Source organism: Mya arenaria, chromosome 17, assembly GCF_026914265.1.
Source record: "Mya arenaria isolate MELC-2E11 chromosome 17, ASM2691426v1".
Taxonomy (NCBI): domain Eukaryota; kingdom Metazoa; phylum Mollusca; class Bivalvia; order Myida; family Myidae; genus Mya; species Mya arenaria.
The window spans coordinates 41,154,858-41,168,423 of NC_069138.1; the positions used below are offsets into that span (position 1 = coordinate 41,154,858).

General features: G+C 43.6%; 1 protein-coding gene across 1 annotated transcript; it reads right to left on the reverse strand.

Annotated features, from left to right (window-relative positions):
* On the reverse strand, positions 1 to 13,067 carry LOC128224541 (sodium/glucose cotransporter 5-like). Its single transcript, XM_052934417.1, has 15 exons — positions 12,464 to 13,067; positions 12,163 to 12,234; positions 11,731 to 11,835; positions 10,855 to 10,914; positions 10,537 to 10,641; positions 6,453 to 6,558; positions 5,943 to 6,023; positions 5,138 to 5,346; positions 4,005 to 4,140; positions 3,583 to 3,690; positions 2,966 to 3,116; positions 2,532 to 2,700; positions 941 to 1,156; positions 578 to 704; positions 1 to 448 (listed from the first exon to the last, which is right to left on the reverse strand). Exons 1-15 carry the CDS (start codon positions 12,554 to 12,556, stop codon positions 210 to 212), a joined length of 1,977 nt encoding a protein of 658 aa, XP_052790377.1. The 5' UTR covers positions 12,557 to 13,067; the 3' UTR covers positions 1 to 209.
* Between the last annotated feature and the right edge of the window lie 499 nt (positions 13,068 to 13,566).

Here is a 13,566-nt window from a genome sequence, read left to right on the forward strand (position 1 = left end):
CTTATTAACCTTTGACTGAATAAAATAATTCATGATCATAATGGCGCATATTTTAAATACCATATGAACATACACAATCACGATGACTGTGATCATTCTCGTACACAAGAGGGATGATGCTATGAGTTAGATTTATCGTTATCAATGAATGAGAATGGATGTGATATGCGTATGGTGTTAACGTCTGATTTCCAAGGCCAGCACGTGGTTCAGTGGTAAAATCCTGTCAAAAACGCCACTGCGACCACAAGAGCTATGGCGGAGGCATTCAGGACGTTCTTTGCCGTGCTGGTTTGGTACAGAAACGTTTTGATATGTTCCACAACAATTTTCTCGTCTGCTTGACTATCGTCTGTTACTCCACACACCGCCATCTTTATTCGCTCCAGAACAGTTCTCGCGTAACTGGTGCGCGCGCCCACTCGGCTTTCTACCCGCAACAAAAGAGCTGAAATATAGTAGAATACTGACATTACTGTACATAAATGGAGATATATTAATAACAAAAGCAGACCGGAAGGCACTGTATTCAACCGGAAGTCGACTGACATAATCAACTAATAAAGAATCAACTCACGTGGGTCTTTAGCGATTTCTGAAAGTTGGGGTTTCCGGGTGTTATGAGAGTAGCTCTCTGACATCTCCATGTCATTATCATCGTCTGCTGTCGCGGTTATTTTCGTCCACCAAGTTACTCCCTCCAGCTGTCAGGGATATATGTGTTTTCCTAATTGAAACAAGTTGGCATATTCTACCGTACACTAGCTTCTTAAATACTAGTACTTGATTAATGCGTTTGGAAAGATCAGTATAACGTTTATACAATCAATCAATCAATCAATCAATCAATCAATCAATCAATCAATCAATCAATCAATCAATCAATCAATCAATCAATATGTTTATATAAAAACTAATATCTAAGTCACCAGTGCAGTACCTGGTGGGGTGAGCGGGGCTTGGTACAGACGCTTATGGCGACGATCATGACGCCCGTGAAGAGAAGCTGGATCTGGACAAAGTACGTGAAGTGGAGACGGGAGAGGAAGTGGGGCCGGGTGTCCATCTCGCCGCACGGGGGCGCCGGATACACCAGCTCCACCACGAGCCGCGATACGCCCAGCAGGTGGCCCAGAACCAGCCCGAAAAATGCTCCCTGAAATGTAACCTTTGGTTTTCAACGGAAGTCGATCGACTCAATAAAGTCAGACAATATACACAGAAATGCAGAAGAATACCTGTTACGTGTTAATGATTATTTACGAGTTTCACACGTTTTAAGACATACCCAGACGAGGATCGACATACTGTCGGTAGGAGTCAATATGTCTATTATAAACACAAAATTTATATTATAGCATAATAAACTATGAGAGGCGTTATAGAATGTTTTGTTCAAGTGAGGAAATTAGGAAATATCTTTTTTAGTATCTAACTTAATTTCCATAATAACGATACGTTGTTCGCCGCCAGATGATGGACAGAAAGAGGACACTGAGCGGGGAGCCAATGTAACTCTCGACTGCCACTATGCAGGAGAACAGCCGGCCGCCCTGGAATGCCCCGGAACTTACCGTCTCCGTTGTTTACCGCAAGAAGAGGCACCGAGCAGGGAGCCCATGTAACCCCCTTCTCCATCATATTGGAGAACAGCCGACCGCCCTGGAATACCCCGGTACTTACGGCCTCCGTTGTTCGCCGCCAAAATATGGACAACAAAAAGAGGACAACGAGTGGCGACTCCATGCAACCCTTGAACGACACCATGTCGGAGATCAACGAGCCGCCTTATAACCTAAAACACCGCACCACTTCCCGCCTCAACAAAAGGAGCGCTCGTAACCCTCATTCGACACCATGTTGGAGAACAGTCGGACACCCTTGAATATCCCGGAACTTACCGCCTCCGTTGTTCCCCGCCAGAAGATGGACAGCAAGAAGAGGACACCGAGCGGGGATCCAATGTAACCCTCGATCGCCACCATGTTGGAGAACAGTCGGACACACTTGAATATCCCGGAACTTACCGCCTCCGTTGTTCGCCGCCAGAAAATGGACAGCAAGAAGAGGACACCGAGCGGGGAGCCAATGTAACCCCCGACCGCCACCATGTAAGAGAACAGCCGGCCGCCCTGTAATGCCCCGGAACTTACCGCCTCCGTTGTTCGCCGCCAGAATATGGACAGCAAAAAGAGGACACCGAGCGAGGAGCCAATTTAACCCTCGACCGCCACCATGTGAGAGAACAGCCGGCCGCACTGGAATGCCCCGGAACTTACCGCCTCCGTTGTTCGCCGCCAGAAGATGGACAACAAGAAGAGGACACCGAGCGGGGAGCCAATGTAACCCTCGACCGCCACCATGTAGGGGAACAGGCGGCCGCCCTGGAATGCCCCGGAACTTACCGCCTCCGTTGTTCGCCGCCAGAAGATGGAAAGCAAGAAGAGGACACCGAGCGGGGAGCCAGTGTAACCCTTGACCGCAACCATGTAGAAGAACAGGCGGCCACCCTGGAATGCCCCGGAACTTACCGCCTCCGTTGTTCGCCGCCAGAAGATGGACAGCAAGAAGAGGACACCGAGCGGGGAGCCAATGTAACCCTCGACCGCCACCATGTAGGAGAACAGTCGGCCGCCCTGGAACGCTTTCACCATGGGAACCCAGAGGATCGCCAACACGCACATCACCAACACAAACAACCTGGGGGAGATCAGAGAACAAGGGTATAGACCAAATAAGTGCATGTTAATCTGGACTGCAAAATTGTGCTTTCTTGGCTTGCATTTCTTATTTGCCGGTGCTACGACACAATATTACTGTGGTTGTTTCGGCTATGTATGAATTATTAAATCGATGTTAAAAGTTTCAATAAGGGCTCTATATTCCATAAAAACAATTATAAGTATACAAAATTACAACTCATTAGCGAGTATTAATGCAACATTGGTTTAGAAAGGCGACCTACCTGCCGACGATGAGCAGCTCCCTCTGGGCGGCGTTAGGGCGGACGCGTCGCCAGATATCCATGGTGAACACGGTGGACGCCGAGTTGAAAATGGAGGTCAACGATGACATAATGGCGGACAACATCACCGCCATAAGCAGGCCCCGTGCCCCTATATGGCAGAACATACGGGACAGTAAGAAGATGGAAGTCAGTGTAGACACTATGGCGGACATGATTGCAGTCATGAGTTGGCTCCACGCCCCTTCATGACAGAGATATGGGACAGTTAAATCAGTCGTAGACATGATGGCGGACATGGTTGCAGCCAGGAGCGAGCACTGAGCACATGTGCGTATATGAAAGAAACATGCATGTTATATCCATATTCATTACTTCTCGGATAAAAGCGCCTGTCGGATAACGCACGTGTTTATCTGATCAGTGTCACAATAAGGACACGTGCTTACCAGTTGAAGCACGTGGAGTGCGGTCCCCAAGCTAGACGCAAAGTAGCGCCATACAAGAATCGACCTTCGCGCCATACAAGAATCGTGGTATTGGACAATCGCTACCAAATTTACAATCCGGAAAAGCAAAAGAACTTCCCCGACTAAAAATGGTGTCAATTAACTTACCTACAGGAAGCAGCTCCAGCACGAGTTTTGGGTATGCGATATTGCTGCAGCCTGCCGGGTTGTCACATACTGTCTGGCACACTTTTGGATCCACGCACGCAACATCGTCTGAAATTGGCAACCGGCAGCGTTCATATTACCGCCATTCTCTATACCACGAGTTCACATAATTGAACTTGTGCACTATTGGCTTGTATATATTTTAGTCTGTACCCCGCTCGATACCTCTTCTTAATGTCCTTAAATTACAACTTTCCTCACAATCACTGTAAAATAAATTAAGTGAATTGTTATTTATTATTAGATCGCACGACAGACGGCATACTTCGCTGGCTTTGAGTCATGCAGGGATGGCGAGAGAAATCCACGTCCACTAGAACCACTAGACCACCTCAACCTCTAGGGCCCACAGTCGTACCTACCAGGGTAAAGGATCCTGCTAATCATGCCGGGAAAGATGAGAAGGAAGAGGGGCAGGATCTTGAGGCTCCCTGCCAACATGGAGCCGCCCTTTGCGTGCGTCAGGGACCGCGCCGCCAATGACCGCTGAACTATCACCTAAAATATACACAATGGCATAAAGCAGCCTTCCATTCTGACTCCTCGGCCATTTTATCGAAAACAACCTCGGATGTATGCCGGTACATCAGTTGAAGTAGTTCGTATTTTTTTGAATAATATCATTAATTAATTGTAGTGATTAGGAGTTGTATTCATTGATCTCGGTTTAAATTGATTTCCAGTGAAGTGTTTTATTGCAAACATAATTAAGATTCCCAAGAGTTAAGTCATAAAGTTTAACTACTAAATAAAATTACTACGCGATCTACTTGCAGCGGACTTAAACGTACCACATTTTGAGTATGTAAACCGTCCAAATACATCCGAGGTTGTTTTTGGAAAAAATGGCCGTAGAGCTCCGAATGGCAGCCTTCTAGCTCTTCTTATAAGGAGGAAATAATGGTAATCTAACACTCTCCATTCAAACGCCAACAATGTCGAGCCCGCCAATTTCACAAAAATGGAACAGCTCTGAAAGACAGTGCTCTTTGACTTTGAATGTAATTGTTGGAAAGTTGCTGGCTATGCATGACAGTAATGTCAAATAAGCAATACATAAATAAAAGATATCTGAAAAGTGAAAAGCCAATTGATAATATCCAAATGCCTGGCCAAGTTACAACCCGGACAAGCAAAAATAGAGAAGGGAGTTTATCAAATGAACTTCCAAGTGTGACCCTGACCTTTGACCTATATGCATGAGTCTTGTACGCCGAGTCATGCCATTAGCTCATGTTGAACATAAGTGCCAATTTGTTTTATTTAAATACCACAAGGGAAGCCAAGCTAGAGCCCATATAAGCCAAAATCGGACGGACGAAGGCCCGTCAGGCTAAAGCACGAATGGACGCACGCACATACATCGAACCGTCATTGTGACAACTCTGCCGCAAGCGGGCTTGACAATAAAAAATATGTTTATGCTGAGTTTCGTACCGAGATACCTCGGTTTACCTCTCTCTGTCTACGACACTGGTTCGTTCTATGTTCGCACCTGATCACAGCACCAGTACCACAAGCATCCGAGGGATGCCTGCAGCACAAGGCCGGGCCAAGGCTGGTCACCTGTCACCGCGTCCTGGAAGACGTGGAACGCGTCCGCGCGAGGTAGCCCGCACGTACTCGCGTTATCGCTACGAACGCTGGCGACCGCGTTGAAATACAGCCGCTCGAGGTTGGCATATCCACCGATTTTGATGAAACCTAAACATAGATAATAGTGATGTTCCGATGACCGAAAATGGATTGGTTGGGTCTGAAATCGGCGACCATCGATTGTATTTGGTTATAATCGATCATCGTCGATTCAAACAGCGAGTTGTTTTTCTTCTTTCCTGTTGTTATTTGTGTTCATTTAATGTCTGCCTATTTTCTCCTCTTTGTTCATGTATACATTCAAAAGTGTTCATTTTAGTTCTTGTTAACAACAAGGCCGAAAGCAACAACAACACTAAATAACTTCAAACACACACATACCATAAGCATAATTAAGGATTATATTAGGGATTAAGAGTTATTTTACAAGAATAAAACTACAATTAAAGTACATGTGTATTGCCAAAAACCGAGTGTATCATCGATAATCGGTTACTGGAGTGAAACCGATTATCGATAGTCAAACTGGAACCGATTCCCGACACTAAGAGATAATTATGTGGTCTTACTTTTCATTGACCGCATCTCAATTTGTACTTAAAAATGCGAAAGAAGATGGATGAGTCGAACTATAAGCGTGAACCGTCAGTATCAATTCGGGATTCGGAGGTCGCACAGTGAGTGTTGTCATAGTGAAAACTTACTGAGGATCATGACGACGGTAGAGCCGATCACCATGACGACCGTCTGGAACGTGTCCGTGTACATGACCGCCGTCAACCCGCCTGGCAACGAAATATTTTGTTTTTAAGTTATTAGTCATGTATTGTCACATCGATTCTGAAAACAGCTATAAAGCTGATAAAAATCATTTTGGGTTGTACTCCCTGGTAGAATCTTGTTATAGTGTCCTTTTAGAGCGGCAAAGTGAACACATGGGTCTTTTCTACAGCCTACACATATATGTTAGATATAAAGTACTTTAATATATTTAACAATGAACGTATATTATATTCTACTCTAAGTACTGTTTTGCGTTTTATCTAATATCATTTTCTAAATTTCTTTATTATTGTATTAGACCATGACTGCAAAGTTCACTACGTCGGACCTGATAACCAGAAAAGTATGCTGTAGTATGCTGTTTCTTTGAGAACTCAAGGAAATTATAACGTTACACGACTATAAGGAGCAGTTTAGGGCTTCATCCTTACCCAGCATGGTGTATAGTGTTGTTATTGCCAACAGGACGGCCAGAGACAAGTACGTGTTCCACTGTAGCGCCATCTGGATAAACAGCGAGCCCGCGAACATGGACGACTGAAACATTCGTGACGTAGAAAGTCATTTCCAAGCGAGTCTCGCTGAACATTTACCGTACTTAAGTGGTTCGGACTTAATTATAGCATGTCCATTGACTGACATAATGCGATTTCCATGTATTCCAAGGGGTCGGACTTAACATGTGTCTTGGCCCACTTAGTGTGATTTCCATGTAATTCTGGAGGTCTGATTAACCATTACTATATCGGCTGACTCAGTGTGATTTCCTTGTATTCCAGGGGTCGGACCTACCAGGTCTCCCGGCTTACTTAAGTGTGAGTTCCATGCATCATGCAGGGGGTCGGGCTAACCATGACTATCAGCTGACTTAGGGTGATTTCCATCTATTTCAGGGGGTCGGGCTAACCATGACTATCAGCTGACGTAGAGTGATTTCCATCTATTTCAGGGGGTCGGGCTAACCATGACTATCAGCTGACTCAGTGTGATTTCCATCTATTTCAGGGGGTCGGACTTATCATGATTATCAGCTGACTTAGGGTGATTTCCATCTATTTCAGGGGGTCGGGCTAACCATGACTATCAGCTGACTAAGTGTGATTTCCATCTATTTCAGGGGGTCGGACTTACCATGACTATCAGCTGACTCAGTGTAATTTCCATCTATTTCAGGGGGTCGGACTTACCATGACTATCAGCTGATTCAGTGTGATTTCCATCTATTTCAGGGGGTCGGACTTACCATGACTATCAGCTGACTAAGTGTGATTTCCATCTATTTCAGGGGTTCGGACTTACCATGACTATCAGCTGACTCAGTGTGATTTCCATCTATTTCAGGGGGTCGGACTTACCATGACTATCAGCGGACTCAGTGTGATTTTCATCTATTTCAGGGGGTCGGACTTACCATGACTCTCAGCTGACTCAGTGTGATTTCCATCTATTTCAGGGGGTCGGACTTACCATGACTATCAGCTGACTTAGGGTGATTTCCATCTATTTCAGGGGGTCGGGCTAACCATGACTATCAGCTGCCTTAGTGTGATTTCCATCTATTTCAGGGGGTCGGACTTACCATGACTATCAGCTCACTAAGTGTCATTTCCATTTCCAGGGGGTCGGACTTACCATGAATCTCGGCTGACTAAGTGTGATTTCCATCTATTTCAGGGGGTCGGACCGGCTGACTAAGTGTGATTTCCATCTATTTCAGGGGGTCGGACTTACCATGACTCTCGGCTGACTAAGTGTGATTTCCATCTATTTCAGGGGGTCGGACTTACCATGACTCTCGGCTGACTAAGTGTGATTTCCATCTATTTCAGGGGGTCGGACTTACCATGACTCTCGGCTGACTAGGTGTGATTTCTATCTATTTCAGGGGGTCGGACTTACCATGAATCTCGGCTGACTAAGTGTGATTTCCATCTATTTCAGGGGGTCGGACCGGCTGACTAAGTGTGATTTCCATCTATTTCAGGGGGTCGGACTTACCATGACTCTCGGCTGACTAAGTGTGATTTCCATCTATTTCAGGGGGTCGGACTTACCATGACTCTCGGCTGACTAAGTGTGATTTCCATCTATTTCAGGGGGTCGGACTTACCATGACTCTCGGCTGACTAAGTGTGATTTCCATCTATTTCAGGGGGTCGGACTTACCATGACTCTCGGCTGACTAGGTGTGATTTCTATCTATTTCAGGGGGTCGGACTTACCATGACTCTCGGCTAACTAAGTGTGATTTCCATCTATTTCAGGGGGTCGGACTTACCATGACTCTCGGCTGACTAAGTGTGATTTCCATCTATTTCAGGGGGTCGGACTTACCATGACTCTCGGCTGACTAAGTGTGATTTCCATCTATTTCAGGGGGTCGGACTTACCATGACTCTCGGCTGACTAAGTGTGATTTCCATCTATTTCAGGGGGTCGGACTTACCATGACTCTCGGCTGACTAAGTGTGATTTCCATCTATTTCAGGGGGTCGGACTTACCATGACTCTCGGCTGACTAAGTGTGATTTCCATCTATTTCAGGGGGTCGGACTTACCATGACTCTCGGCTGACTAAGTGTGATTTCCATCTATTTCAGGGGGTCGGACTTACCATGACTCTCGGCTGACTAAGTGTGATTTCCATCTGTTTCAGGGGGTCGGGCTAACCATGACTATCAGCTGACTAAGGGTGATTTTCATATATTTCAGGGGGTAGGGCTAACCATGACTATCAGCTGACTCAGTGTGATTTCCATCTATTTCAGGGGGTCAGACTTACCATGACTATCAGCTCACTAAGTGTCATTTCCATCTATTTCAGGGGGTCGGACTTACCATGAATCTCGGCTGACTAAGTGTGATTTCCATCTATTTCAGGGGGTCGGACTTACCATGACTCTCGGCTCACTAAGTGTGATTTCCATCTATTTCAAGGGGTCGGACTTACCATGACTCTCGGCTCACTAAGTGTGATTTCCATCTATTTCAGGGGGTCGGACTTACCATGACTATCAGCTCACTAAGTGTGATTTCCATTTCCAGGGGGGTCGGACTTACCATGAATCTCGGCTGACTAAGTGTGATTTCCATCTATTTCAGGGGGTCGGACTTACCATGACTCTCGGCTCACTAAGTGTCATTTCCATCTATTTCAGGGGGTCGGACTTACCATGACTCTCGGCTGACTAAGTGTGATTTCCATCTATTTCAGGGGGTCGGACTTATCATGACTCTCGACTCACTAAGTGTGATTTCCATCTATTTCAGGGGGTCGGACTTACCATGACTCTCGGCTCATTAAGTGTCATTTCCATCTATTTCAGGGGGTCGGACTTACCATGACTCTCGGCTCACTAAGTGTCATTTCCATTTATTTCAGGGGGTCGGACTTACCATGACTCTCGGCTGACTAAGTGTCATTTCCATCTATTTCAGGGGGTCGGACTTACCATGACTCTCAGCTGACTAAGTGTGATTTCCATCTATTTCAGGGGGTCGGACTTACCATGACTCTCGGCTGACTAAGTGTGATTTCAATCTATTTCAGGGGGTCGGACTTACCATGACTCTCAGCTGACTAAGTGTGATTTCCATCTGTTTCAGGGGTCGCACCTACTATGTCTCCATTCGGAACTCCTCGGCCATTTTATCGAAAACAACCTCGGATGTATGCCGGTACATCAGTTGAAGTAGGTCGTAAATTTTTGAAAATGTAGTGTTTTAGAATTGTTTTTATTGATCCAAGTTTAAATTGATTGTCAGTGAAGTATATTATTGCAAACATAATTAAGATTTCCAAGAGTTAAGTCATAAAGTTTAACTACTAAATAAAATTACTACGCGATCTACTTGCAGCGGACTTAAACGTACCTCTTTTTTAGTATGTAAACCGTCCAAATACATCCGAGGTTGTTTTCGATAAAAATGGTCGAGGAGCTCCGAATGACCATGTCTCGTGGCTTACTAAGTGCGACATCCATGTACTTCAGGAGGTCGGGCACACCAGGTATCGCTAGGTATAACTAGCATCATGCAGCGGATCGAACTAACCATGACCCTCGGCTAACTTTATATGTGAGATTTTCAATTCTTGTTGATTGCAATTAATTGGCCGAAAGGCATGGAATATGTTAGATCCAAGCAGTCAATTTTATTAAAAGATATTAGTCGTAATTTCAAAAATCTGTATTCGTATAAACGTCAAAAAGTGAAAAAGTTGGAGGGTTTTCAATGTCTCAACTTAAGAATTTTTTCTAATACGTGCTGACTTTAAATTTGCACAACTATTTAACAAAATAACGAAAACATTCCAAGTTATGCCAAAATCGTCAAGCTTTATTGAAACGGGGCCCAGATACTTGAAGAATTTAAGCTACTAATTGTAACATTCAGATGAAAAAAAAATCCACGTAAACAGGAAGTCGTTATATCTCGGAGATACCAAACTACAAGTGAACAAGTGCTATTACAAAGCCTAGTTTAACTCCCAAGAAAAGTTGTTGGCCAAGTTACCGCAAGTTTGGTGAGGACGTACAGGACAATGGAGACACAGCTGAGGTAGAGGCGGATCCGGTGGCCCCCGTGCCGCCTCTCTATGTACTCCGGTAGTGTGTAGACCTGGAGCCAAATGGCATATTTAAATATGTATTATATCTATGTAATACTAGTAGTTTATTTGAACGAATGACATTGGTTTCTTCAATAAATGGAGCTTAAAGCTAACACTTTATCGTTTTATCGTATCGAACTGAAACCAGAAGGTGTCTAGCTAGAATACAGATGAATCAATGTCAAGAAATCCACAGCCTTTAATTTGAAAATATCATTTACCCCTGCAGAAACGTACACAGGAATAAACACCCAACCCAGCAGCAGTATCAGGAAGATGGGCTGAAATATTCAAGTTCGAATCCATATAAAAAATAATTAGAATCATCGACAACGCCACAACATATACAACCATCACCTTTACACAGTTGTAATCAGTGACGTCACTACCGCAAGTACAATTACTGTAGGTACTATCCGAGTGAGTGAAATTATCCATGTGCGCAAAGTACGAGTTATTTAAAACTTCAATCTCAAGTGAATCTTTTAAACCATGTTGCCAAGCAACCATACAATAAGCACCGTGCGTCTATTCGAATAGCCTTGTGATTTATCCGCATGCTACGTATCATTCGGAACTCCTCGGCCATTTTATCGAAAACAACCTCGGATGTATGCCGGTACATCAGTTGAAGTAGTTCGTAAAATTTTGAATTATATCATTAATTATTTGTAGTGTTTTAGAGTTGTATTTATTGATCTAAGTTTAAATTGATTTCCATTGAATTGTATTATTGCAAACATAATTAAGAATCCCAAGAGTTAAGTCACAAATTTTAACTGCTAAATACTATTACTACGCGATCTACTTGCGGCGGACTTAAACGTACCACTTTTTGAGTATGTAAACCGTCCAAATACATCCGAGGTTGTTTTTGAAAATAATGGCCGAGGAGCTCCGAATGGCTACGTATCGCATGGTACTTCCGGTTACCGTTCTGACTTGAACGATCCTGATATGGAAACAGCATTGTATAATTTATAACCGATTCACACAGTGCTATAATCAATTGTTAACTTGTTGAAATCGACATATACTTATTTTGTGATAGTTACCAACATTTAACATCTAGGATCGAAACAAGAAATTTCGCTTACAAACCACTCAAAGAGGATGAGCGCAATCCCGGCCGCCGCCCCCGCTCCCGCCAGCCCCACAAAGTGCTCACTACCAATGTTACTGGAGAACAGGGACGCTCCGACCTGGGAGGCAAGAAGTTAGGAAAGTCGAAATAAAATATACGTGTATGTGGGACATTGTATATCAAAAGAGTCTTGACCCTAACTTAGATTAACGTCTTGGCGGAGCCCTTTTCGTGTTTTGTTTACGTTTTGTATACGTACTTTCGAGAAAGAACTATGCTTTCTACTGCAGTGTAAAATCTCATTAAAGTGTGCTATACAATGTACTGTTCAATATTTCTAGATGGTTCGGAAAGCGTTATGTGAGGCTAATATGATGTTACAGGGAAACTCTATATATGAACATTCGACTGCGCTTTTTACGACAGCAAAGTTAAAGCCACTTACGGCAAACCAGGGCATATTCCTTCCCGCCAGGAAGTAGTTCTCCACATTGCCCCGGTGTGGACGAACCAGCGTCTGTAAATTTACAGAGATACTAGTCATTCGATGTGCTTTGTATATGTATTGCTTATCATGACTTATCTAAGGTGTTTCAAACATTTCATACTAGCGCATGTACATGTAGTTATAAACGAAAAATGTCTACAGTAAAATATCACATTTCATTTAGTGAAAAAATGCTTAAAGATGGTCTCAGGCTCGGTGGCAAAACACGCAGAAGTTTTACTGAAGTTTAAATACTTACCCAGAGGCCAACACCCAGGACAATTATAAAATAGACGACGATGATTAGAATGTCCGCCCAATGCTGTATTCCCGGCTCGCCCGTCACTGCCATGTTTCAAGGACGGTTCGTGGGTGGTCCGCTGGTCTCAGCCCCGAGCCCAGAGATGGTCACACTTTTTCAACTGTCCGATGTATCATTTGCGGACGTATGTAAATGAACACTTCCTACTGTCACAAGTCTGAATCAAGGTTCCAATTGTTTCAAGATAGTGGTGATTGAAGCTGCGCTGTACCGTTGACTTCGTTTTAAACAGCTGCATTCGCTAATGATCTACTACAGCTTTAAGTTGTTCATTGCAAAATTTAACAGTTTAGAATAATATCATGAATGGTTAAGACGAATGCATGTATCAACAACATATGCCACTAATGAGTTTGTTTTCTATCTCAGTTTCATGCTGCAATCCTGCGTTGCTTGAATCAACTTCAGAAATGATTATCCTCTCCATTACAAGTCCTTTAGATTTTACAAGTCCTTTAAATGTTGTGCCTTGCTATACCTTTTAAACAGCATATCGCGATTGCGCTAACGTTAAATAATTCATGTGCATATGAAAGAACAATAAGTGTTTCTTCACTGATCATTATAATCCTGTTTGCGTATCGCACATGTGTGTATTTATGTATTTAAACTCATATCTACTCTATTAAAATAAGTATACACATGTATGTATGATTATGCAATGTTTACTTCGTACGTCAGGGCTTTCACCTGCCTTCTGTGTGACCCTGGCCATGAGATAGGAGATAAACTGCAGAAAAAGTTGGATATTTACTGATTTCTATTAAACAATGGACTAAGTTTAATGTTTATCACAACAAACTTGAGTAATCAACCCAAGGCCGTAAAATAGTAGCCAAATACACTTCCTTGTGGCGCGGAGTTTTGAAGTTAATAGTATATACAGCATGTTATTCAAATACACTCTCCATCAATATCAATCTCTATAAAATAGCATAGCTAACGAACAAATTGTCAATTGCTTCTTACAGACAATGAATTGTATTTTTGAGTCATCAAGTGAAAGTGTTACGAAACTTTTAGACCCAGCAGGGTTCGGT

Bases quoted from the DNA above. Each gene is read 5' to 3' on its own strand.
- LOC128224541 (XM_052934417.1), bottom strand. From the start codon at position 12,556: ATGGCAGTGACGGGCGAGCCGGGAATACAGCATTGGGCGGACATTCTA. The intron at 11,836-12,162 runs GTAAGTGGCTTT...CTTGCCTCCCAG, and splicing joins GGAATATGCCCTGGTTTGCC to GTCGGAGCGTCCCTGTTCTC. The intron at 6,559-10,536 runs GTAACTTGGCCA...CGAATGTTTCAG, and splicing joins ACGTCCTCACCAAACTTGCG to TCGTCCATGTTCGCGGGCTC.